This window comes from Spinacia oleracea, chromosome 6, assembly GCF_020520425.1.
Source record: "Spinacia oleracea cultivar Varoflay chromosome 6, BTI_SOV_V1, whole genome shotgun sequence".
NCBI lineage: Eukaryota > Viridiplantae > Streptophyta > Magnoliopsida > Caryophyllales > Amaranthaceae > Spinacia > Spinacia oleracea.
This window is the reverse complement of record NC_079492.1, coordinates 91698508-91725846: the sequence shown is the minus strand read 5'-3', so window position 1 is coordinate 91725846 and position 27339 is coordinate 91698508. Positions and strand designations below refer to the sequence as shown.

Sequence of the window (27339 nt, the reverse complement as noted above, 5' to 3'; positions counted from 1 at the left end):
GTATATTAAACATGTAAAGGGTTAATAATTCCTATTTTGGTTCATGAGTTAAGAGTTGGGAGCGAAAACGACTATTTTTTCAAAATATGACATGTAAGGATCGAACGAGCCTTAAATGTGCATAAATTGACCAAAGTAGACGAGAATGAGGATTGATAACCTAATACTAAGTATTTTAAACACGTAAAGGGTTAAGAATTCTTATTTTGGTTAATTAGTTGAGAGTTGGGAGCGAAAACTCCTGTTTTAGTGAAAATATGACATGTAAGGATCACATCTTATCTCCCTCTTCCTAGTCCCTTCTACTTTTTTCTTTCCTTCGAAAAAAACATTTGTCCTCTCATACAAATATACTATCTTCTCAAGGAATATGCTAACTTATCCTTAGATTTAGGCAAAGCCAATAACAGTAACGCTATAACATGCCGATCAAACATTTTCTTAATGCCAATGGAGCATTTATTTCATCATTCAAGTACAATAGAACAAGTCAAGACCGCATTACTTGTTAATTCTACAATCACATAAATCATCATAACTAGCATTCGATGTTTTGATCAGATCAGTTTCTGATCTACTACTGCTGATCTGATCAGCAGCAGATCAACATCAGCAGACCAGTAGCTGATCAGACCAGAGACTGCTCAGATCAGCTGCTGATCTGCTGCTGATCTGTTGCTGATCTGATCAGCTACTTACCTGCTGCTGGTGATCTGCTGCTAATCAGATCAAAAGCAACGCAACCACAAAAGAAGAGCTAGTTTATGTGAACACTCCAGGAAGTTGCTAAATGACATTATGATCAAGTTCTAACCCACATAACATCAGTAGAATGACTTTTATTTGATTGATCAACATGGCAGTTAAGATTTTGTATACCTTGCCATCAGAACCGACAGAAAACACCCTATCGTGCGAAGGGGCAGCAACCAAAGCGTATGAATCGCCTTTGTGAAGGGAATGAGCCTGCAACAGTGTTCCATGCTTAATATCCCAAAACTGAACACTGGAAGTACTATCAACACTCACAAGAACAACACATCTAAACAAAACAACTTTGAGTAAGATTCAAGGTAAATATGCCGCTTGAAAACATCACAACAACGAAATAAAGATGATCAGTGTTTGCAAAAATTATTCTTACTTCATATTTCCTCCACCCAATGATATATTTACTAATTGTAGTTCCATTAATACTTTCTCTGAATACTCCTGTTACACTTACCAGAAGCAAGTCTAAGTTGGGTAGATTTTGCCATCAGAACCGGCAGAAAACATGGAACACTGTTGCAGGCTCATTCCCTTCACAAAGGCGATTCATACGCTTTGGTTGCTGCCCCTTCGCACGATAAGGTGTTTTCTGCCGGTTCTGATGGCAAGGTATACACTCACAAGAACAACACATCTAAACAAAACAACTTTGAGTAAGATTCAAGGTAAATATGCCGCTTGAAAACATCACAACAACGAAATAAAGATGATCAGTGTTTGCAAAAAATATTCTTACTTCATATTTCCTCCACCCAATGATATATTTACTAATTGTAGTTCCATTAATACTTTCTCTGAATACTCCTGTTACACTTACCAGAAGCAAGTCTAAGTTGGTTAGATTTTGTTGTAGCTGTTAGAAATATTATGCATAAAGGAAGCAACTCACTTACAGGAACACACACAAAATGACTAAATCTTCATCTTTTTTATTGGTTCTGGGCATTGATAGTACAAGAAAGATGCTAATTTGACTCATTATAGACTTTCTACATTATGCATCTGCTCTTAGTGCATAAACCAAACTTAAGTAATTCACTTCTATTACTTGTTACTCTCTTACACACAACAAGCCACACACAAGAAAAATGAACGCTTTGGTTGACCAAGAATGACTATAACACCTTAAATGCACACAATGTTGACAGTATTCTTCTCATTGCTGGATACATCAGAACTAGTGCAAATTGATAGAAAGGATTGTTGACCACACCCATCACCCAACTACAGCCATCACAGTCCACTGATCGGGTGCTGATTTAGCTTTTGAACGCGTTGTTATTCCTACAGCGCTCTTCACATGATAGACAGTCAGCTCTTGCGAGTTACATACAGTAACTCTGTGAATAAGTTCAGGATAAGAATTCAAACCTGAATCAAATGACCTTGAACAAAGTTTTTTGCCAATTCAACATGCCTGGTAGACAGCAAAAGAGCTAAAGCAGTTGTAGTAACTTTAATTTGGTATGATCCCTGTACCTCACCTACCACTACAAGAAATTGTACTATTAACGACGGGAAATCCCGTCGCGAAAGGCCAATAATCGTTGATTAACGACGGGATTTCCTGTCGCGATCCCGTTATAAAAGGGGACCGTCGTTAATAGAAAATCTCGTCGTTAACCCGTCGTAAAAGACATTTGCGACGATTATTCCCGTATTTGTTTGGTTGTTAGCCCCGTCACAAAAGGCTTTTGCGACGGGAATTTTGACCCGTCGTAATTAGGTTGTCGTTAAAGATACAAATTCTTGTAGTGTATAGAAAGTTCAGTTAGTGGAAATACAACTATGAGGAGCTATCAATAATCATTACCAAGTCATACAGATAGGTAAAGGTACATTCTAGAATGCCGGACACATGCTTTCAGACTAACTAGTGTGTAAGGGTAACATAGATGGGCAGCGAGCTAGTTATTCACAACAGTGGAGAGACAGATATAGAATAGAAGAAGGATGCACCTGCATGTCACCTAGTCAGCTAAAGAATAAGCAGCACAATCAATCACCGCTGTGTTATAAATAAAAAATTATTTCCAAAGAGATGATTAGTTCTAGCAACATTCATGTCTCTAAGAGGTATCCACGATTCCAGATGCAATGACTCCTTCTCCCAGAAGGAAACAGGGTCACAGGGGAAGAGAGAAGAGTCAAGAACTACCACACTGTAAGCAAAATCAATTCAATGATTTTAAATTTCGTTGAACACTGATCAATTACAGCAATTCTGTATGGATGTAAATTGCTGTAAGGATAGCCAGGTGATAACTGATTACTACAAAGTACATAAATAAGCAAAAAAACACCCTATAAAAATCCTATCCAGGGGGAAAGCTCAAGATACCTCGATCAACCTAGACGGCTAGACTCCTCACATTGTGTGTGTGTGTGTGTGTGTACCCATTCCAGCTTATAAGAAAATACTTATTTTAACTTCAATTCTTTTGCTTTAGTTCACTGATTTTGTTTGATTGTTCTGGTAAGTTAATTGATAAATGTTATCGGTTTAATTATCAAAATTTGAATGTACATCATCTACAAAACTCTTTATCTCGTGATTGGCTTATTGTTAGATTTTATACATGTATTGTCTCAAAATATTACATTTGGTATGTGAGACTAGCATAAACTTGATGATTTGATTCTATAGGTTTGTTGATAAGTGAGTTTTTTTTATATACACTGGAAGTAAGTTTCTATATGGATTTTTACTTCCTTAACTCATTCCTATTTTTAACTCTCTGTCCTTATCAATTACTTTATTAATTACTCTAAAACTCTTTTTTCTTTTTCTTCGTCATTCAAATCAATCTCTGTTACCTTTGATCTGCCTCCCTCAATTGCAAAAAAAAAAAAAAAAAAAAAAAAAGGACAAGCTTGATTTTCTTTCATCACTCTTTTACATGAGCACCTGAACATATTAAAGATCACAAGGCGCAATTCTTGTAGCATGTATAGACTGCTGGAACACTTCTTTTTATAAGCTCTGATGGACCACTAACTCGGTGCAAGTCTTTTGGTATCCACTGTGAAGCACTATAAACTACGATTTTCAATTCAATAAACTGATGAATTTACCAGTAGTTGTAGCCAGTAGGCATTTTTGTCAAGAGGCCAGTTCTTATTTGTTGTATGGAAAGTGTGCACCTTATCATTCCCTCATAATCTTTGCCTCGTTTCCTCTTTCCTGGATGATAATCTTGATCATGCTGCAAAATAATTTATAGCTCCAAAACTTTAGCAATATTAACATAGTTGCTAACTACAACAAAACCATAGGAAGGAGAATTACACTTACACCTAAGACTTTGTAGCATTATTCCCCAATCCATATAAAAATTGGTCATGTCCACCACTTTATCTTGTGCTCATGTTCCCCAATTCTGCCATGATCAGAACCTGATGCCAGCAAACTATTTGATCACGAATTGTCAAACATTTAAGACTATGTATGAAATCAGGGTGTTTCCAGAAGCATGCATTACACATACATTATACACATAAAGATCAGAGTAGGTCTTCCTTAAGACATACAAGGCGTTGAGAACACAATAAACAAATCAAATTTGTGATGGCCTAATCTGTGTAATGTTAGTCATTACTAATCAGTTCTGATGTCTGCTTTTATTAAATCAGTTTGTGGTTGTTTTTAAATTTTTAAACTGATGCTGATGCACTCTACTTTTTGCTCTTCTCCTACTAATTGACATGGTTGTATGTGTTGTAGAAGGAAATTCAGAAAATAATGGTAGCAGGACCAACACTATCCCATGTACATCAGTACAAGTACTTATTTTTCATCTATATTGTTTTTGGTTTTATTTTTACTTTCCCATGCCATGATCGATATTAAACTTTTTTTCTTCTTCTTTATATAGAAAACAAATATTCAGTAGTTGATCTCACCCAAGTCTTGCTCCTTAAGTAATTAGTTGTTTGAGGAAATGATACAGATATTTTGTACAAATTAAGACCCCAAGTAGCTACCTAAAAACTCATCCAACAATATCTGAACCAAACCAAATCTCCTGTCAAACCACTACCCTACATTGTTCATTACTTCTTTTACAAACCTCAATTTTCCAACCAACAAAAGTGAAATCCTAACCATAGAATCAACAGAAACTCCAAGATAACATTTACAAGCTCACAAATCACATTGCACATTGCACACACTAAAAACAAAAAACGAGGGACTGTGCAAATATGAAGTTCGTCCGCATATATGCTTGTAAATAAATGGATGATAGCTAGCAGAGTTTCCATATCCTTAGTTATTGCCCAGCATAACTTCCTAAACATCATAACATATGTCGAGAAAATATATGTCAATACCAATTACCAATTCAGGGAAATAAAAAATTATAAATTATAAAAAACCAGTACCAATAAAAGAACATTATCGCAGAGTCAAGAAGCTCCAAAAGAAACATCTTTCCAGATTCAATGGCAGAACGACTCTCATTAGTTTCTCTTCTGGACGCAGCCATCTTAGTTACCTCGGCTAGCTTGTAACAGAGCACACCAACAGAAACTCGAGCATATAATTCAATATTAATATAAGCCTAGGACAAAGCCAAGTAGCAATATCACATCATCAGTTGATAAACATGAGATAATATTAATTCATTTAAAATAAATAATTAGGCAAAAGGAACTAAATAAGCTGATAAGACACTCCAGAGAACAAACTAATGAAAAATATCGATTGGCAATTACATTGAACACCAATCAAACCCAAATTGAGAAATGCATCCATAAAAAGATTATCCTCTTTAAACCCTAGAAAATTATCAAACAAACAAAAATCACAAATTTCGAACAAACCAAAAATTCGGAACTTGAGGAGAGAAAGTTGAATAAGCTAATACCAAGAAAACCCCAAATCGAACTCAATTGAAGTCATTGCCGGTCGAGTGGAGAGAATTGTGCAATGGTGGTTCTTCTTGTGGAGGTCGTCGCCGGTGGAGTTGAGATAATTGCGAGATTGGTGCGAGTGCTAGAGCAGCGAAGATGGAGAAGATGGAGAAGATGAGTAGTGCGCGGGAGCATCAAGAACAAAGGGGAAGCAGCGACAAAGGGGAAGCAGCGAGCTACGTTTCAAATTAAAATCCCAAAAGATGCGCTTCCCCGGATTTAGGAGGAAAAAGTTCTTTTTATTTATTCTTGTTTTAATTTTTTTTCAGTCAAAGGATGCCCTTGTTAAATAAGGGCCACCTTTAACTAGCCACCTTTGATGTTTTTTCCTCTAGTGATAGTTCGGATTAAATGGTTACGAGTTATAAACGATTTGGATTAAAACGAATTTTCCTCGGGTCGGAAAAGATTCTAGTTGAATATGATCGGCTCATTAACGAGTTTCGAACTTGTGTAGATTGGTATATTGTAACCGGATTACCATAGATAGATTTGTTATCGGCTTTCGAATCTTAACCCACTACAAGAAATTGTATCATTAACGACGGAAAATCCCGTCACTAAAGGCCAACAGTAGTGGTATTTCTTGTCGCAAACCCGTCATTAAAGGGGGCCGTCATTGATGAGAAATCTCGTCGTTAGTCCGCCGTAAAAGACATTTGCGACGGTTGTTTCCGTCTTTATTTAGTTGTTAGACCCATCGCTAAAGGCTTTTGTGACGGGATTTTTGACCCGTCATCATTGGGTTGTCATTAATGATACAAATTCTTGTAGCGGCCGGATCAATATTTTTGGGTTGGTTCAGGTTCAAATTGAATATAACTGGATCGAGTTTCGGGTTCCAGCTCACAGGTTCTACATGGTCCGATAAACCCATGGGATTAAACAGTTGGGATTGAGAATTGATACCCTACTGATATTTTTTTCGTTACATTATATTTGTTTTCCATTTTTTTAAGATACATGTTAACTCTGATGTAAGGTAGGTTATAATGATGAAAATAAAATAAAATGACACTAAAGAAAGCGCAAATCCATCTTAAACAAATAATTACTTGACTTATATCTTAACTTTTTAGAACCGGTGACAGTTTTCAATTTATTTTTTTGGCAAGCAAGCAAGAGAAATATATTAATCAAACAGCCAACCAATTACAACCTAGCTAAGGGGGAGAAGTCTTTCACCCCAAAGCAACATAAAGGCCTAAGCCTAAACAAACACTATGAAAAAACAAGCTAAGGGGGAGAAGTCTTTCACCCCAAAGCAACAACAAGACTCAACACTCTGAGTCTGGAAGAAACTAGACTAGCTACAAAGAGTATAACCAGTTCCTATTTTCACTACTTAGCCTGTTTGCACATACCTGCTGAATTCTATGCTTTACATCACTTTTTAAAGATTGGATTATAACAGAAGCTGCAGGCACAGCTCCCTCCCATACTGAGTTGTTCCTTGCTCTCCAAATTTGGTAAACTAGACCAACAACAGCAGCAAAAATAACTTTCCTCTTGAAAGCACTCCTGCAGTATCTTATTGTCCAATTAAGAACTTGCAACACATTTTTCCTGGTGTGCTTGATGCCTAACCAATTTTTTATTTTTTAAATTTGGAAAGTTGCATAATTGAAATTGAATCATGAATCGAAAAAATAGTCAAACATAAATTAAGCGTATTGATTTTAAAATTGAAAATAAAAAATTTGAAACAAACAACCTGTGATACCCCGAAATTTTAAAACTTGATTAATTATGCTGGATTATTTCTATTTAGCTTGAAACCATTTTAAATCATAATTTCGAACTTTATTTTAATTAACGAACTTTTTTCGCTTTAATTTTTAATATTGTTACACGATTTATTATTTCTCAGATTTTATAATTTAATTCCAAATTTACGAACTTAAGATACTTTTTAAATCTTAATTATTCGTAAATTATTTCAAATTTTTAATAATTTCGGGACGTACTTATTTTATTCGAAAACTAAATTTATTTTCCGTTAACGATATTTTTATAAAGAATTATTTTAGATAAACATTTCTATTTTTAGTAGCTTCCAAAATAGCAAACTAAATTTCTGAATTTTAGTCCAACCATGTGAAGTTACGAAAATGCCCTTACAAAGGAAATTTCCATTTCCCTCTTCTCTTTGCTCTCCACGAAAAAGCAAGAAGGAAACCATTCCTTCCTTCTTCTCTTCCACAAATTCAGTCTCCATTCAGTTGAAAAATCCAAATTACTTTCTTCTTCTTCTTTTACAAATTCCACATTTCAGAGTTGAATCTCAAACCCAAAAAAAAAAATATCAAAACCAATTTTTACTCTCCTTTTGTGGCACTGATTCAAACCATCAAACAACCACCACCGTGTCAACCACCATCATGGTCTGCCCACCATCACCACCTACTGACCATCACCACCGTAGACACCCAGCACCACCACCGCACCACCGCCACCGCTCGCCCTGTTCTTCCCCTCCTTCGTGACTCCCCTGCCTTCCCCTACTTTTCGCCCCATCCCCGCGCAAACCACCGCTGCAGCCACCACTCCTCGACCACCAAGCCACCCCCCCCCGCCTGCTCGACTCTTTCCCCTCCACCCTCACCGCCGCACCTCTCCTCCCTCCGTCCAGAACCAACCGAGAAACACCACACCTCCCTTATTTTCCATGTTCCCACCCCTTTCCCTCCCCTTGATGTACCTCCGTCGCACAACCACCACCATCACCGTCGCCTCAGACGCGGGTTCGCGCTGCTACGCCGCCCAGCTCAGCCGTCCTCCCTCCTCTCCTCTCCTCCTCCTCTTCGTGCTCCCTTGTTTTGCACTCCCTCCCCTCTTTGGTCGACTTCCAGGAAACCAAAAACCAAAATACCTTTTATTGCTTTAGCAAATCCAAAACAAAAGGGCTGGGCCCAATTTTAATATTTGGGTTTTGGTAAGCTCATTTCCTATTTCTATTTTCAGATTTATAAATTTACCTTTCATGTTTTTCTAAATAAATTTGATAAAGTATTTCAATATATGTTTATACAAAATAATTACTAATAAAATTGTTTATTATTTTCCATGTAGGAAAATATATTTAATTATCGGTTTTACTAAAATTAAGTTACTAAACAAGCTTCATGGGTTGTAAGGAAAATCTTAGCTTCAGTGCACTATGTTGCTTGTGGGGCAAGCATGATTCATCAACAACATTTTTCTATTACCAAGTACTATAAGGAGTTGAGAAGTGATGCCCCTAGTGTTCAATGGCGGAAAATGTTATGTAACAACCAAGCCCCTCCCAATTGCATCTTCATTTCATGGTTGGTCATCTTGGGACGGTTGAGTACTTGTGATAACTTACTTAAAATTGATTTGTATTTTGATCCTTTATGTTGTTTGTGCTCAAGGGACAATGAGACCATTTCTCATTTGTTCTTTGCGTGTGAGTTTTCTGGACGTGTTTGGAGTAGTGTTTTGCAGTGGCTTGGAGAGCATAGGCGGGTGATGGATTGGAATGGTGAATTTTAGTTCATCTTGCAACACAAGACTAGCTCTGCAAAACACAACGTATCGTTTGGCTGTTTCTATCACAATTTATTTTCTCTGGCCAGAACGGAACAAGAGGAAGTTTCAGCAGATTTCGAGAACGGATACAGAGATTGTGAGACAGATTCTAGTTATGGCTTACACTAGGTGTTATAGTGTAAAGAAACTAGGTGTTGTTGTTCCTTCTTAGTGTTTTTTTTGGGGTGTTTGCCTGTGGGCTTTCTTGTTTTTTTGAGTTTGTGTTGTCTTGGATGTATTTTGTATGTAGTTTGGACGTTTTCTCGCCTTTCGGTAATAAAATCTACTATTTACCAAAAAAAAAAAAATTAAGTTACTAGCTTGAGTTAACAAAAAGGGAATTTAAGCAATTCTCATGTAAATCGATTTATGATTTATAAATTTATATTTTTGAAATTTCGATTAACAATAATATTTTCGTTAAATTTATGAAATTATACTTTTATTAAAGTTCGTTATTTGAAAATTCATTATTTATATACTTATTTTTGAAATATTGGTTTTAGATTATTTATCGTTTTAGTACTAATTCAATAATTTAATGCTTTGAAAGAAATTGGACTCGGAGCTCAGGAAGAACGGTCCATCAAACAGGAAGTATAAAACAACGGTTGAGGTAACGACTATTGTAGTACCCGCAATTCCCTTATAAATGTGATTATGAAATTACAACGTTATGATTGAATTTATGAACTGAATGTTTTGACATGTTTTATGAGTTGCGGGAAATGAGTTATGATTTGTTTGAATTATTCTTTATAATATGATTTGATTGAGTTTTCTCATAAAATGTTGTTAATATGATGCCATGAAAGACATGATATTTTATTGATCCCAAGATCTAAATGATATTTTATGATATCAAAGAGTTATGTTATTTCAACTGAAATACAAAAGTCAAGGCTTAGTAAAATTACATAAAACATGATAAATGAAAGTGAAAGACCTAGTTTGTCTAGCAGTATATAAACTACCATATTTCTATTTATCCGTCATGCATGTACCTATGAACACCTGTCCACCCATGGATTACGAGCCCAGGCTCCCATGGTTATGAGCCTAGGCTCAGGCCCAGGCCCAATGTTACCAGTTCGATTATGAGCCCAGGCTCTTATGGGCCCAGGCCCTCGTGGAGAAATCCTTCATAGTTCTTACTTGCCGACAACTAGCATGCTAATTAAAAAGTTTATGAATGAATTAATTATGATGTTTTATTAAATGTTTTACTTTATTCTACTCTCCTTGTGTTATTAAATAAAATTAATTGAAATGAATTTACGTTGCTAGAATAGTTCGTTACTGAGTATTCGGCTCACCGTTTTGTTTTCTGTTTTAGGTACTGAAGGGGACGATGGAAACGAGTAGCGGCGATGAATTTCACTTTAATAATTTTCACCTAGTTTATGCTTAAAGTTTTAATAGCTTAATTAAAGATTTTTAGTAAGTTATGTACTTTTATTTTGGGAATAATATAAAGGATTGTTATGTTAGATGGATGATTTAATAGCTTATATTATGATGTTTGCCTTGTAATTCCCAAGAGGGAGTTATGGCGGTAATGTCCCGATCAAATTAGGTTAATTTCGTTGTTTAATTATGTGAATTAGAGGTTGGGGCGTTACACAACCACTTAAATATAAATGGTAAAATAACTTTTTGTTTGTTTGGGGAAGAAGAGAAATTGGTCAGCCAAAAGGGAAAAGGGGACTTTTCTAGCATTCATTCTTTGACCTGGCCAGCAGGTGTTTAGAACATTTGACTTGCAATCCTAGACTGCCTTTCTTATTTCATTTAACAACATATACATTTCTTTGATGGTGCAAGAGAAATCTGCGTCGTTCTGGAGATTTTTATTTTGATTTGATTTTTTTTTTTTTTTTTGACAAGAGGACCATAGAACGAAACAAAGCAAGCAAGACAAAGGGCAATAAACAAAGGCTAAATAAACAAACTAATATCGTTCTGGAGTTATGATTGGAGAAATGTACATTTGTCAACAAAAGTTTGTAATAATTGTATCACTATGCTCGTTAAAATAGAGAAACTTTTTGACAAACGTTTCCGTACATGCATGGTTTCATTTTACAATTTGGAATTTTTTGTTAAGGGGATTTGGAAACTTAATCAGCGCGTATCATGTTTGACCAGTCATACCATCAACTTGATGGCGTGACTCGCGTAGTTAATATAGAGAAAGTTATTGATGGGTGTTACTTGAATTTCTATGTTGGTGTTACTTATACATTATATTCGCTGTTACTTTTCTTGTTTTTCTGCAGTTTCTTGAATCTCATGTTAGAGGTTCCATGTATAGACTGGTATTACTTGATTTTCTATGCAATGCTAGTGTTAATTATACAGTGTATTCGTTGTTACTTTTTTTTGTTTTATTGCAGTTTCATGTTAGAGGTTCCTTGTATATAGACCGGTGTTACTTGACTTTCTATGATATGTTACTTATACGTTGTACTAGGTTAGATCCCATGCACGCACGGATTTTGACAATTTTTTCACAAAATATTTAACTGAATATCTCTCAAACTACTGCATAATTATAATATTTTTAACATACTCGTTTAAATTTATTCATCTAATATGCATATTTAAAATGATAATATGGTAATTTGATCAAAATATTGAGTGATATATTTTCTATTATTAATATAGCAATTTGACTAAAATATTACTAATTTAGAATCATTATTATTACGTCGTAGCTATTATTGCCATAATTTATAAACTTAATTTTGTTTCTATACATAAATAGTTAATAAAAAAAGGTAGAGAATAAAAATAAAAATAAAATAGATCAATTTACAAGTCTTTGGTCAAGGTCAAGAAATTGATATGAAATCAATTTTACAATGTACCAATCCATCTTTTTTACTTGTTGGTCATGATAGATAGAATAGAAAGTACCTCACATGTTCTTATTAGTACACAAATCCAAATTGTATTCTTGTTTCTCCGTAGACTAGTCGTACACCAGAGAAAGTTTATAAATGCGTAACATCTTCAGTTAATAACATGGAATTATTTATCAAATACCAAAAAAAAAAACAAGTTGAAATTGTTGCAAATGGATGAAAATTTGGTCTCTTACGCTGCCATCTTTTTAGTGATCTACCTAATAACCAAAAAAGTGTTTGATAAATTTCAGAAACTTCCACCGACACCCTTTCCCACCTTACCAATCTTGGGACACCTCTACCTATTGCGAAACCCGGGTCAAATCCACCGGTGTTTAGCAAAGGTCGCAGACCGCTATGGTCCAGTGGTCCAACTCTGGCTTGGGTCTCGCCGCACTCTCTTAGTATCATCAGCTTCAGCTGCAGAGGACTGCCTTCAACACAACGACATCATTTTCGCCAACCGTCCCCGCCTCTTAGGAGGCAAAATCATAGCATATGATAACACCACCATCTTGTGGGCCTCATATGGCCCACTATGGCGCAACCACCGTAGGATCGCGGCTACTGAGATATTATCCGTTCAACGTCTTCATCTGCTCGCTGATGAGGTACGGTCACTGGTTAAGAGAATCAATGATGAATCAGCATCAAGTCAAAGTCCAACAGGGGGAAATGATGGGGTGGAGATTAAGCCAGCACTTGTTGAGTTGACGTATAATGTGATGATGAGGATGATAGCAGGGAAGAAAATGGAGTCAGAGGAAGGCAAGAGATTTAAGATGATATTAAAGGAGTTGTTGGCAATTGGTGGTGCTTTTAGTGCAGGAGATTTTTTCCCATTTTTTAAGTATTTGGGTTTGAATAAGAGATTTGAGACTAGATGTAAGGCAGTTTTTCTTAAACTTGATAAGTTTTTCCAAGATTTAGTGGATGAACAACGAGGGAAATTGGTGGATGATGGTAATATGAAGAGAAACAACGCCAAGAAGAAGAATTTGATTCAGGTTTTGCTTGGACTTCAGGAGACTGACCCTGCTTATGCTACTGATGATATTATCAAAGGCCTTGCACAGGTAACTTTACTTTCCCCTGACTATTACAGGTTTTAGAAAAAGCTAATTTTGGGTGAAAAAGCTAATTTTGAAAAAGCTTAATATAGGAGCTTTTTACAATTAGAGGTTTTAGAAAGTGGATGAAAATGACTATTTTTCTCCTAAAAACATTATTCACACGTTCCTTTTCATTTCACCCTATTCACAAGACTCGTTTTTTTGTTGTAATAAATTTTATATTAGTACTTTGAAGCAATTGAAATCTATTACAATCATGCTTGAAATATCATTAGTAATATTTCTCCATTTGTAAATAATATATTATTAAAAAGTTTAAATTAAGAAGAGTTTATTTTATTTGGTCAATGTTTCTTAAAAAAGAAAAAAAAATTATCACAATTAAACTATTTGTCTAATATTAAGAAACAAAGTATGTCAATGTCCTTAATGATCATTTTTCATATTACTCCCTCTGTCCCTTAATACTCGCACCGCTTTCCTTTTCGGGCCGTCCCTTAATACTTGCACCGCTTCTATAAATAGATATTTATATCAATATTATATTATTTCTCACACTTACTTACTAACCCCACTACACCCCTATTCCCTAAAAAAATCATTTAAAAATCCCCACCCCCACTCACCACTTTCCACCTCTTATATTAAAAAAATATTCCAACAATCAACTAACACCCTTTAAATTAATAAGTCAATTCAAATGTCTTAAACTCCGCACCGGTCAAACCGGTGCGAGTATTAAGGGACGGAGGGAGTAAACAGCTAACAGCTAATTTATCAAACACTTTTACACAAACAACTAATTCAACCAACTAGTCAAACTAGCTAATACAAACAATTAACCGTTAACCGTTAGTCAAATCAGCTAACCACTTCTAACCAAACAGAGAGCTTTTGGGCCATCTTCCTAGTCCTTCAGAAGTCAAAACAAAAGATAGGAAGTAGGAAGTATTAGATTCGAAAGTTATGTAAAAATCATATGTAAATATGTAATGAGGCTATGTTTAGCATTTTGCTATATATTTTGAATATTTTATAAACTAATATAGACCATTTGATCAGATATTATTGTTAACGGGGACAGAAACATCATCTAGCACAATGGAATGGGCGACAACATTATTATTAATAAATCCTGATATACATGACAAGGCAAGAAAAGAAATTGATGAGAAAGTAGGACATGATCGGTTGATCGAGGAACAAGACCTTCAACATCTTCCTTACCTACATTGCATAATAAACGAGACACTACGAATGTTTCCAGTTGCTCCTATACTACCACCTCACGAGTCTTCAGAAGATTGTGTAGTTGGAGGCTACAATATTCCTAAAGGCACTATGTTATTTTTGAACTTATGGGCCATTCACAATGACCCTAAAGTCTGGGACGAACCAAACAAATTCAAGCCAGAGAGATTTGAAAATGTAAAAGGTGATAGAGTTGGATATAAGTTTATGCCCTTTGGGTCTGGAAGAAGGGCTTGCCCAGGTGAGAACATGGCGACACGAGTTGTTGGATTGGCTTTAGGAACGCTTATACAATGCTTTGACTGGGAGAGCGCCGAGGAGGAAATAGACTTGAAAGAAACTGCTGCAGTTAGTATGTGGAAGGCTAACCCCTTACGAGCTAAGTTTAAGCCTCGCAAACAAATGATCGACATTATTTCTCAAATTTGAATATAAATAAAATGTTGTTATGAAATATTGGGTGGATGGCCATTTTAACCTTAGTATATTTCCTAAAAATACTAGATCTTAGGGTTTATTATTCCCAAAGCAAACTCTATTCTATTGTATGTATATATATATACCCTATTGTCCATGGAATAAGATACACAATCGTTTTCTCCCAATTTCTCTTCTCTTTTCTCTGTATTTCACAACATTGAGGAACAAGGGGAAGACCACTTCCCACGAAATATCAAAGTGTTGTTAGTGTTTTGACTGAATCAAATTCTAAAAGATTTTCTTAAAAACGATTTTATATATTTACCAAAATAAAGGAGAATTTTAAGGAAACTAAAACAGTTTTACTTGAATAATGATTTTAATTAAAATCTGATTTAATTAAATATGTAAAACATGTATTTATTTATATAACTAATTTCCATAAAATTTGTCGCCAAATAAATTGATAAATATACTAGTTTCGAAACCTTAGTTCCTTGAGTTCCATATATAATATTTGCCATATTAACACATTACATAAAAGCTAAGAACAGTAAGCTACCTACACTTTTATGTCTTCCCTTTACTGAACCTTGCAACCCAGAAGCTTCAATTGTTCCAGCTCAGGAACAGTGGTGAGTTCCTTCCTTATGACAGAGGAACTCAGAGTTAGGAACTTCATCTTTCTTTGCATATTTAAGGACCACTTGATTGTAGGAGTTGTTTCGTATGTTATTGACTTTGGTGCTCTAGCTTTTACTGCTTCCAACTCAGGACCTCTAGTAGTCATCCCTAGTTCCTCACAGGAACTCAATCAACAACAATATTCCCCCTTTTTGGTGATTACAACACGTGCAAACTTTTTACAACCAGAGATCAATCAATACTGGGAACAACAGTTTCCAATCATGTAACAACAAAAACAAAAAAAAACTTGCACATGTAAAAAAAATAAAAACTTACACAGAAGTGAACATAAGAAGGTGAGTCAGGAACTAGTTTTGATTCACCTTGGAAGTTTGCAACTGATTTCCCCCTGTTGGCATCAACAAAAAGTATAGCACGAAATATAGAAATTCCAAACACAGTGCCCCACGATCAACGTTTGGCAAGTTAAGTTAGCCTCAAAGTGTTGGACCTGCTCATACCACATTTAGGAACGAAAAACAATAACCAAAAACCAGCAATAAAAGATACTTAGTCAAGCAAGTCTATTTGAAAAGGAAATAAGTACCCGAGTTTAAATTATACAGACCAACAAAAGAAAAGATTGTTCCATGGCATAAAAAGATAAAATTAGGCAGAGTAGGTTTCAGGCTTGGGATGGGGAACCGGAGGCAGCTGTTTCTTCGACCACAGTTTCCTCGAAAGTTTCCAAGTTGTTGATCTTGGAAAGAATGGTTGCTCAAGCTTCATTGGCCTGATCAGAGTAGTGTTGGAGGTTGGTTTGCAGAGTCTTGACAGCTTCAACCAAGGCACCCACATGTGCTTGCAACTGACTGATCCTGTGATCAGTTCCTTCCTGCAGTTCCACCAGGTGAGAAACTGTAGCTTTGAGTTCCTTGATCTGTTGATCCTTAGCATTCCAGGAACCACCATATTCTGAGACGGGTTCCCTCACTGAAGGAGCTTGTCGAGCTTTTGACCTTCTTGAAGATGTTGGGGCCCTGTTCCTTGGCTCAACTTCTCCAGTCAGTTCCTCTTGTTTAATGGGAACTGCGTCCTCCTCTATAGGCATTTCCTTCACCTCTTCTTCCTCTGTAATGTCCATAAACACTGGGCCTCTCTTCTTATTTTCCTGCATAGCCACCCTCATACTCTTTCTTTTTCCTTGAGAACCTAGACTCTTCTTTGACTCCCTAAGAACTCGAGAGAGACTCACTTTTAAGGGGGTGAGTTCCTCTTCCTCTTCCTCATCTATTGCCTCATCTTTTCTCTCTTCCTCATCCTTTATTTCTTCCTTTCCTGCTTTGATCACCTTCCCTTGGACAACCTTAAGGTTCAATACGTTTAGCATTTCTAATTGGAGGATTTGGGTTGGTTTTAGGGGTAGGACATCGTATTTACTCAAATCAACCGAGAAGCTTTCAAAGATTGAAGTGAGAAGAGAGGAGTATGGAATTTTGTATTTGGGAATGCAAGTGGAATGGTGTTTGATCATAATGGCCGGAAAGTTAATCGGGATTTTTCTTTCAAGACAATACATGAGATATGCAACAAATAGGCTAGCAATGTTCCTCTTTTGGGTGCGAGGAACTACACCCCTCCACACAATATTGAACAACAGTTTTTGGAGTGGGGAGAAAGATGTTTGCTATGTGGAGGTGGAAATCGAACAATATCCCCCGATTGAACCAATAATATCATCCTCAGTTACATTACCAATTGTAACTGTGATTTTTCCCTTTAACTACATATCAAATCCCTTATTGGGAGTACCAAACAACTGTTCCAAATATGCAGCATCAAATTCAATACGAGTTCCATTCACTTTACTCGAGCACACATTCTCCACACAAGTAAAACTTTTACAAAATTCTTTCATGGCTTCGGGAATTAAGGGTGATTTAGAATAAGTACTCATAGACTTACCCACTTTTGATGCACAAGGATCTCCATTAATTCATTGAATTTCGAAGCTTCACACCATGTCGAATTGATTGCAAACCCTTCAACCAGATTGTTGTCCTTCGCAGAGAGTTTCTTGGAACTCTTCCCTTCCCCCTAAGACCGAGAACCCCCTTTTGCTTCCTCGGTGTCCTCGAGCTGGTCGCCGGAGTCTTCTACCCGGCGCTTCTTGGTTTTTCGTGTGGAGGATCTAGGATTTGTGATAGGGGTGTTCATCTCAGTATCGATGTCGATTGGTTCCCCTTGGGTGATTGCGAGCACTTGGTTGTGAGTTCGGAGGGGAATTGGTGATTGCATGCGTGAGGTATCCATAGGAACCGGAGAGGATGGGTTTCTTTTTCTTTTGAGGGAGGTGAGATCGGTGTTGTTGCTTGTGAGAACCATGGTGGAGGCATTTTTTATAGGTGGGTGGAGTGGTGGTGTCAGTGGAGAAGACGTGTGAGGGTAGAGAAGAAAAATGGAAGTGGGGGTTGAATGAGGGATGTGAGGAGTTTCTTTCATTTATTGCCAATGGAACCGAAACATATGTTCTTTGAATTGGGTAATTGTATCTAAATTTTGAAAATTTGTTTTCATTTTATTAAACGAAAAAAATAAAAAATAAAAGAAAGCAGTTTAAAAAAAATTAGGACTTGCTTAATTTTGTACCTTGAATTAGCTAATTTTAGGAAAGCTGCTTACCGAGCATATTTGTAGTGTAAGTCGATCCTATACGATGGTAAACTTCAACTATGTTTACACACGTAAAGTTGTGTTTGCAAAAGTCTATATGTACCATAGTTTTTTCTTTTGCCTTGGAGGAACTTCAATTTCAATTATCTTAGCTTGATCATCCCGAGTTCCATCCTCATTTTCTCACGTTTATCCCTGTTTAAAGGCATAGTCAAAATATCAGCAATTTGATTTTCAGTTTGGCAAAAATCAAATTTAATTAGGCCTTTCCAAACATTATCCTTAAGGAAATGATGTCTAATATGGATATGCACTACTACAAAAAAGGGCATAGAGTACTGTTGAAATATACTTTATAGGACGCCTTAGAGGCGTTCTCCAACTCAGCGCACTATAAAGCTTATAAAACGGGTAAAAGAAGCGTTTTATATACCTAGTCATAAAGTACAGTGATAAGAGATAAGCGTCCTCTATTCCCTTCCTAAAATCAGAAAATGAAGAAGGAATATAAAACGGTTAACGTACATAACCGTCTCTTATACTCTATAATAAAGCGCGTCTTCCGTACATAACCGTCCTCTATTCTTCCTGCTAAATATTGAGATACATAACACCTTTCGTACATAGGCGTACTATATACTTCCTGTTTAATATTAAAAAAGAAAGCAATTTCCTTACACAATATTCTACCCCTTTTTTAAAAAATATATTATTCAAAAATAGCAGTTCACACATCCCTAAAATAGGATATTACGATCCTAGCTCCGTAAACCAAATCTAAATGGATAAAATAAAAATGATATCCACACAATCTTTCCAAAAATAAATTCCTTCAATAACAAAATACTATTGTTCATACAATAACAAAATCCTATACAAGGTACAGCAAAAAAAAAAATACCATTCCGATGTCAATCATAAAAAATCAAAGATCTTCTATAGCGGCAGCAACAGGTGACTCTGCAGCGGCAGCAACCGGAGCTTCTGCAGCAACAACAACTGGAGCTTCTGCCGCAACAAGGCAGTTCGTCTGCAGGAGTAAACTGAGGTAACAGGGCAGTTCGTCTGCAGGAGTGAACTGAGGTAACCGACCATCCCCTTGAGCTAGCTTAAGAGCTTTGTTAAAATACTACTCCCTCCATTTCTTTTTGATGTATCCATTTGGAATCTGGTGTGGTTTTTAAGAAAAATGGAATATTGGTTTGTATGGGTATAAGTGTAATGATTGGGTGTAAGAGATTATAATAAATAAAGGAGTGAGAAAATAATGAAGAAATAAGGTAAGAGAGAGGAGTGATAATGATGGGTGATAAAGGAGGTGAAAGAGTGGGTATATGGGGGAAGGGAAAAGAATTAAATATTATGGGTGGGGAAAATTAGGTGGGAATATGGGTAGAATCTTTAGGTATTTTGGTAATTAGATAGAAATGTAAGGGTATTTTAGGATAAAATGTATGTCCAAAAATAGAATAGATTCTAAATGGATACAACAATATGAAACGCTTAAAATGGAAACGGATACAACAAAAAGAAACGGAGGGAGTACAAGACAAGTTAAAATGTAATTAAGAGTAATAAATTTAACACTAAATAATGGGTATATATACCAAAATAAAAATTAGAGGAAGAATAACATAGATCCTAATGTCATAAGTGTGCAGTGGGATTGTAATGGATCCTACTTATGGTCCACCTGTCCAAATGGTTTACAGGAGAAGGCACAAGTCCAGACAAACAACAACAGCAACAGACTTGCAGGGAGGTGCGTGCAGACAGACAGGCTAGGCGTTTGGAATTCTGGTAAGTACCAATAAGGCAATAAGGCAATAACTGAAAACGAAGGTGGTGCAGTACTCCGTAGTTGGATTCTCACGAGTCAAGAAGACCTTTGTATGGGGAACCTTAAGTAATCTAGCTGACTATTTAGTTTCCACATTCATTGATTTGTAGATTTACTAGCAGTTTCTGCACACTTTCCTTAGGGGAAGAGTGGAAGCAGTTTCCTAGCCTTGCTCTTTAGCTTGAGATCTGAGGAAATACTAGCACTCTGCTTTCCCTTGGGTGCTTAATGTAGATATAATGTCACTTACTAGAAGGGTTTTTTTTATAAGTATAGTGTAACTAAATGTTTTGGTTATTGGGCATGTAAGAGACGGTGACAAACCTGTAAGAAATGACAGACAAGCTATAAAATGTCAAAATAGAACTATAAAATGCTTTGAGAGATCAAGAAGGTTCACCTATATTCTTATTATCTTCCTGGGTTAATCGAGCAGGACTTTCAGAACAGGTCTGTTGACACTTAGCACGGTCAAGAACACCAGTGGAAACCCTGTTGGTTAACCAAGTGAGAGCAACCTAAACAAAAATAAGCGCACATACAGAGAGAGCAGCGGTCAACGCATGTCGTTAAACAGCTAAAAAATACACAGATTGCAGAGGAATGGATAACTTACTGCAAGCGGTAAACCCCATATCATAAAACCAGCCGCGTATTTCAAACAGGTCACAGGGTCATATTTAGACAAAAGAATACCGAATAGTGATGCTCCCGCAATTTGCAAATATATAAATAAGGCTGTAAAATCCGGAAAGATGTTTTATGTTTGTGATATTTACATGTGGGTGAATTGTAGCAGAAGCTAATAGCAAAATGTAGATAGGTACACACCCAAATACAAATTCAGGCTGGCAACTCAGCTGCTTAAACAACATGGTTGGGTGAACACCACAAAAAAGCAAAGCTAAGTACACAAGAAGCACAATTTATTACCTCACACAGAAGATCAATTCGATTGATAGCAGCATTAGCATAAGCAAGTGCAATAGGTCGATTGGTCCCAGCTAGCTGCGCATGACATGATGCCTACATTAGACACTAAATTCCTAGGGGGAAAATGAAAGCAAGAGAATCCAGGATGGAACATAAAACAACATTACCAGTACAAGCCAGTCACGCTCCATGGCTACGCCCAAAGCTAACCCACATTCGCTCAATTGCACTCGCAAAAACAAGAATAATAAACCACGGGCGAAGTAGAACAGATGACACAGCAGCAGACCGAACTTGATGAGCATGAATAATCATTGCCACAGACATCGGCTGGGAAATTGCCTACCATATGAAGTGAATCTTAGAAAGATGAGAAAGTGATACAAAATAGCATATTGATTATTGAATGAAATAAGATTATAAGAGGATTACCTGGATAAAGCTTAGAAATTAAATGCATGTACTCTGGGGTAATGATCCATAAGTTTACTAATGGCCCTCCAAGAATAACTGCAAGCTGTCCACAATTTAAATAAATTAGGGGTTAGAACTACATTTTATCACAACGTTGCATGCTCAACTAGTTTTAGGGGACAAAGCCACCTTAGTAAAAAAAAGCTCATGACTGCAACAGGAAGAAGGCTTGGATGGATCATTGCAATAGCAGCTGGCCAAGCAAAATTCCATAGTTGTTCCACAAAGTTCCCCACTAAACAACTAGCATATAATGCTGAAATAAGCATATAACAAAAGTTAGAGACCACAAAAACAAGAACCAGGTTATGTTCATATTCAGTGACCATTCTGCAAAATTTAAGCCTATTATAAGACAGTCACATACGAGTTTCTTTAACATCCATTCATTTTCCTTGTCTCATTTTCTTAGCAGGTTGAGCAGAACTTACAGACTTACAAAAGGTCGAACATTTCAATCCATTAACACATTTACCAAAAGGTAGAAATAATCAAAATTCAAACAAAGAAACAAGACAACAGGAAAGGGTGCACAGCCCGCACCCGAACAAACACAACAACACCCAAACTGCAGTAAGTGGCTCAACACGAACAAGCACCTGCATAAAGAAGATCTGCAGCTAGCAAGTACTCTCCACAGCAACAACAGCACAGCAGGATATAACAGAGCAGCAGAAACACTGGAACTGCCAGCCAACAAAGAAAAGAAGCTGCAACATACAGAAAGGAGTAGACCCCAACAGATAAGACCTTCAACCAGACTGTAAGAACAAAAGAAAACAGCCCCTGCAAACATCAAAAACAGAACATAGCACCCTATCCAGATACAACCAGAATTGAACTCAGCCTGAAACCAGCAAACAAATGCAAAGCTACAACCTACACTTAGCCTAGCAGAAGCAAGCCAAGCTCCCAACAAACCCGATGCAATTCAGGCATTATAAAAACTTTGTTAAATGCTCAATGTAATACAGTAATATAAATCAGAATTATATCGAAAATTTGCCAGAAACACTAATTAAAAATTACTCCAACAAAGTAAATCAAAATCTCACTACAAAATCACGAATTAAAATTGAGAGCAAAAAGTTGAATTTGGAACCTCATATGAATCAAGGTGAGTTTTTCGGAATTATTGAGACCTAAAAATAGGATATTTCCCACAATCCAATTGAAGAAAGAATACCCTAGGACAATCCACACCAATTCAATTCAAACAAAAACCAAAGAAATCCCAGGCGCAAGAATCAAAAGCATGAAACCCCCAAAACTTAAAAATACAATCAGATTTAGTTTGAGAAGAAGAAGTAAAAAAACTCACCAGGGTTTTCGATCTTGAGGGATTCTGGGATATGCCGCCTAATAAAATCTTGTTTTGGTAATTTTTTTTCTCTTAAAAATGATTGTTTGATTTTGTTAAGTGACCAAAGCACTTCATTGGGGAATTTAAAAGTTAGAGAGAGAAAGTTAGAGAGACCAGAAGAAAAGTTTAACTTGCTTTCTTCAATTTCTTTGAACCCAAATGGGTTCAGCACCAAGACCACCAGATGATACCCTTATGAGAGACAACAATCAAAAACATATTCCTTTGAAATCAGTGGCTACTTTGAATTTCAGAGAAGCAATAGCATCATCCTCTCAATGGTTTAAAGAGGCTAGGAAAATCATTACTACGTCGCTAGAGTGGGAGGAAAATAATGAAGAGATTCCAGATGATGGATTAGCGGTGGCGTTTGATAGAATCACGTTGGAAAAGCTGAGAGCTCCATGGAAATTGACACTTATGGGTAAATGCATGGGGATTCAGGTGAAGTCGAGTTATTTGGAAGGGAGGGTTCGAGCGATGTGGCGTATCAAGGGTTCTTTGGAGGTTATTGATATTGGTAAGCAAGTTTATTTGTTTAAATTTACGCAAACCGATGATTATGAGCGCGCGTTGTTTGGGGGTCCATGGTTCATTATGGATCATTATTTAATGATAACACCTTGGAAGCCAAATTTTAGGCTGTCTGTTAATGGATTCGATTTCATGTCGGTTTGGGTACGTATCGAGGAATTACCGGTAGAATATTATGATAAGGATGCATTATATGAGATTGCTAAAGTGATTGGGAAACCAGTTCGAGTTGATTATGCAACTGATAAAGTGTCAAGGGGAAAATATGCAAGAGTATGTGTTGAAATTGATCTTAGGAAACCAATTATCACTAAGGTGTGGGTTGGTGGATTTTGGCAGCCAGTAGTATACGAAAATATCACGGCACTTTGTTTTAAATGTGGTAAAGTTGGTCACGTTTTGGAGAAATGCGATCAGATAGGTGGGAATGAGTTGGTAAATGGTCAGCCCACTAATAAGCCCAAGTTGGGTAATCAGGATGAAGCCCAAATGGAGGAAGATGTAAATGAGGCCACTACAGGTAAGGATGATAGTAGAGTTAGACAAATACAGCCTGATATTTACGGGCCTTGGACACTGGTCCAAAATAAGAGAAGTCCAAGAAATTATCATGGGAAGCAACGACAGACTAATGCCCGGATTAATGAGTATAAGAGGGGTTCTTCATCAAAAATTGCGACAACAACATCATTAAATGGGGCTAACTCGAGAATGGCAAGGGATAAGCAGATTCACCAATCAGAAGCAGAAGTTAATGAGCCAATGTTAGTTGCCCCAAGGCACACTTTACTGGAGATTAGTGCTACGCCGGAGATAATTGAATATGAGGGTGATAAAACCGTACACTTGGCGAACTCGTTCACCCACTTGGCAAAGGAGGTTGATTTACCTTCTGCCTTTTATAATTCGGATCCTTCTTTTCACTGTGTGGTAAACCAAGTGCACACTTCTTCTCTCTCACCAACCAATCCACTTTCTTCACACTCTGAAATTCTTCCTCAAGAAGCTACCACTTCTCCCTGTTCAAATGGAAAACAAGAAAATCACAAACACTACATGCATGCAGACAAATTTCAACCCAAATCAAACACAGTGGAGAAACAGCAGGACTTGGATTCAAAGAGGACCCAGACATTATCGCAATCAAGTCAATCAGCAGATGATGGAGGAAATTCAGCAAGTTCATTGCCCAATCAGGCAACCATCGACGTTGCAATTGTTTCCAGAGCAATCGGAGATGAGTGCATGCAGGAGTCAGAGATTGCCGAAGTCAGGGGAAATGGAGTTCAAGAATGTGGGTTTGTTAGCAATGGAATTGAGAAGGAAAGAGGGAATGGAGCGGATAGGACCAAGACCGCGAACACGGTGGGATGTACCTCCTCCACAGGAGACGAATCACTTGACATTGATAGGAAGGGAACCGGAATTCAACCCGATAAATATGCGTCCCCATATTCCGGTTCGGGTGCAAAAAGAGGTTCCAGTTCATCCTTTGCAATTCGAAACTCAAAGTCAAGAAATGGGGCATGCGGATCGCCTTATGGCATTTTACGTCACTCAGAGAGAGGTGGTGGGAGTACAAGTTCAAATCAGCGCGTTTCAAAAGATGTTAGATCCCAGGAAAGTGTTTACGTACGTGACTCCAATTCGAATGGAGGATCTAAATATGATGGGAGTCATGCAGTATTGGAGGGATTGGGAGGAGTATTTTCTTCCACCCAATGCGGAGGAGATGGAGCATCCTAGGTTAGCGGTCCAAAAACCAATCCCGGATTTACAAATGAAAATTTGTTTGTGGAACGTTCGTGGGGCATCAAGAGATGATTTTGTTCCAAGGGCATGGAACATAATTCAAGAACAACATCCATCCATTTTTATCCTTCTGGAGACGAAGAGCGATGATCATCGAGCAAAGGAGGTAATGTTTCAATTGAAATTCCATGATTTTAGAGTGGTTCAACCGACTAACAGGAGAGGGGGGATATGGCTGTTTTGGAAAAACACTGTTGACTTAACTCTGTTTTCGGAAGAAACAAATTTGTTTCATGTTCCGTTTCACTTCAGAAACATCAAACCAGAGGTGTTAGTCACCGGGATACATGCGTCTAGTGTTCCAGGTCCACGCCATCAGTTATGGAGGGATATGCAGCAAAACCTGCCACCTGAGGATACTCCATGGTTGGTGGTGGGGGACTTGAATGAGGTGACCTCACAAGCAGAGAAGAGTGGAGGGCGTACGTTTAAAACTGGGCAGTGTAGGGATCTCAACAACTTCGTGGATGCGGCGGGGTTAGTTGATTTGGGGTATAGTGGATGCCCTTTCACTTGGACCAATGCTCAAGATGGAGTGGATATGATAAAAGAGAGGCTGGACAGAGCAATGGCAAATGCGAAGATGCTGGACAATTTTCCAAACATGCAGGTATTACATCTACCTCGTACTCACTCTGATCACGCACCTATTATTGTTTCTTTATATAATGATTACTGTACAGGGCCATTTCCTTTTAGATGTAAGGAAGTTTGGATTGAGCATCCAAAATTTAAAGAATTTTTTGCAAAAAGTTGGACTAATGATAGCAATGACTTCATTAAGGGTAGGAAAGATTTTCTAGCTGGTATTAAAACTTGGAATACTAATGTTTTTGGTAATTTAACTAATATTAAGAAGCGTCTATTAGCCCGTATTAATGGGATCCAGATTGCCTTAGCTAAACATCACTCACATTTTTTGGTTAGTCTGGAAAAAACTTTGCTAAAAGAGCTTAATGACATATTTAGAAAAGAACGTTTGATTTGGGCTCAGAAAGCCGGAATGAATTGGAGAAAGTATGGGGATTTTAACACAAGGTACTTTCACTTAATGGCAAAAATCAGGAAAACTAGGGGAAAATTTTTAGCTTTGAAGGGCGTGGATGATCAGTGGGTTACTGATTCTCAATCTTTAAAAACAATGGCCACTAACTACTTTAGGATGATGTTCCAAACAACCCATTCTCAGAGTAGAAGGTTAGTTAATTTGAGTAGCAACAACAGAATTTCAGAGCAGGATAGCATGGCTCTTCTTAGGCCCATTTCTGATGTGGAGGTAAAGCTTAATCTTTTCCAAATGGATCCAATTAAAAGCCCAGGGCCGGATGGAATACAACCAGTTTTCTTTCAAACCTTTTGGGCTGAAGTTGGGCCAAGTATAGTTAAGTTTTGTTCTGAGTGTTTTAATTCAGCTATCATCCCAGATGATGTTAATGATTCCTATATTACGCTCATACCAAAGTCAGACCAACCGGAAAGTATGTCGGATTTTAGACCAATAGGGTTGTGTAACACTATTTACAAGTTGCTCACTAAAATTATTACGAGTAGACTCAGGCCTATCTTGAATAACTTAATTAGCCCCCTCCAATCAAGTTTTATCAAAGGTCGGGGAATAGAAGATAATGTAATAGTTGTAAAGGAAATAGCGCATCACTTTCATAAAGCAAGAAAAAGGAAAAATATAATGGCCTTGAAATTAGATTTAACAAAAGCCTACTATAGTTTAGAATGGAGTTTCATTAGGGATACTTTAGTCAGCTATGAATTCCCTACTAAATTTATTGATATGACCATGTGTTGCATCACTACTCCCAACATTTCTGTGTTATGGAATGGTGAGATTACAGAGCAGTTTAAACCATCTAGAGGGATAAGGCAGGGTGATCCGTTGTCATCGTACATTTTTGTGTTATGCTTGGATAGACTATCAATGATGATTGAAGAGAAAGTAAATAAAGGAAATTGGGATCCTCTAAAGTTAACAAAATCTATTTCCATTTCCCATGTTTTTTATGCCGATGATGTTTTTTTATTTGGATCAGCTACCCAAAATAACATGGAGGTAATTATGCACACAATCTCTGAGTTTGGGGCTATGTCAGGTCTACAAGTTAATATGAGAAAGTCCTCCATTATATTTCCAGTCAAAATGAATCATTTAATCAGGAATACCATAGCAGGTTCTTACGG

At 37.0% G+C, this 27339-nt stretch overlaps 2 protein-coding genes and 1 long non-coding RNA gene across 3 annotated transcripts; 1 reads left to right on the top strand and 2 right to left on the bottom strand.

The window, feature by feature from the left end:
* Positions 1-3640: 3640 nt before the first annotated feature.
* On the bottom strand, positions 3641-5315 carry LOC130462383 (uncharacterized). Its single transcript, XR_008922475.1, has 3 exons — positions 5155-5315; positions 4067-4167; positions 3641-3977 (listed from the first exon to the last, which is right to left on the bottom strand). It is a non-coding gene; the product is annotated as an uncharacterized lncRNA (long non-coding RNA).
* Positions 5316-12182: 6867 nt separating this feature from the next.
* Positions 12183-15075, top strand: LOC110797688 (cytochrome P450 81Q32). The gene is made up of 2 exons (XM_022002792.2): positions 12183-13222; positions 14282-15075. Exons 1-2 carry the CDS (start codon positions 12317-12319, stop codon positions 14897-14899), a joined length of 1524 nt encoding a protein of 507 aa, XP_021858484.2. The 5' UTR covers positions 12183-12316; the 3' UTR covers positions 14900-15075.
* Positions 15076-20203: 5128 nt separating this feature from the next.
* Positions 20204-20724, bottom strand: LOC130464242 (solute carrier family 40 member 3, chloroplastic-like). The gene is made up of 3 exons (XM_056833712.1): positions 20647-20724; positions 20431-20548; positions 20204-20375 (listed from the first exon to the last, which is right to left on the bottom strand). Exons 1-3 carry the CDS (start codon positions 20668-20670, stop codon positions 20230-20232), a joined length of 288 nt encoding a protein of 95 aa, XP_056689690.1. The 5' UTR covers positions 20671-20724; the 3' UTR covers positions 20204-20229.
* Between the last annotated feature and the right edge of the window lie 6615 nt (positions 20725-27339).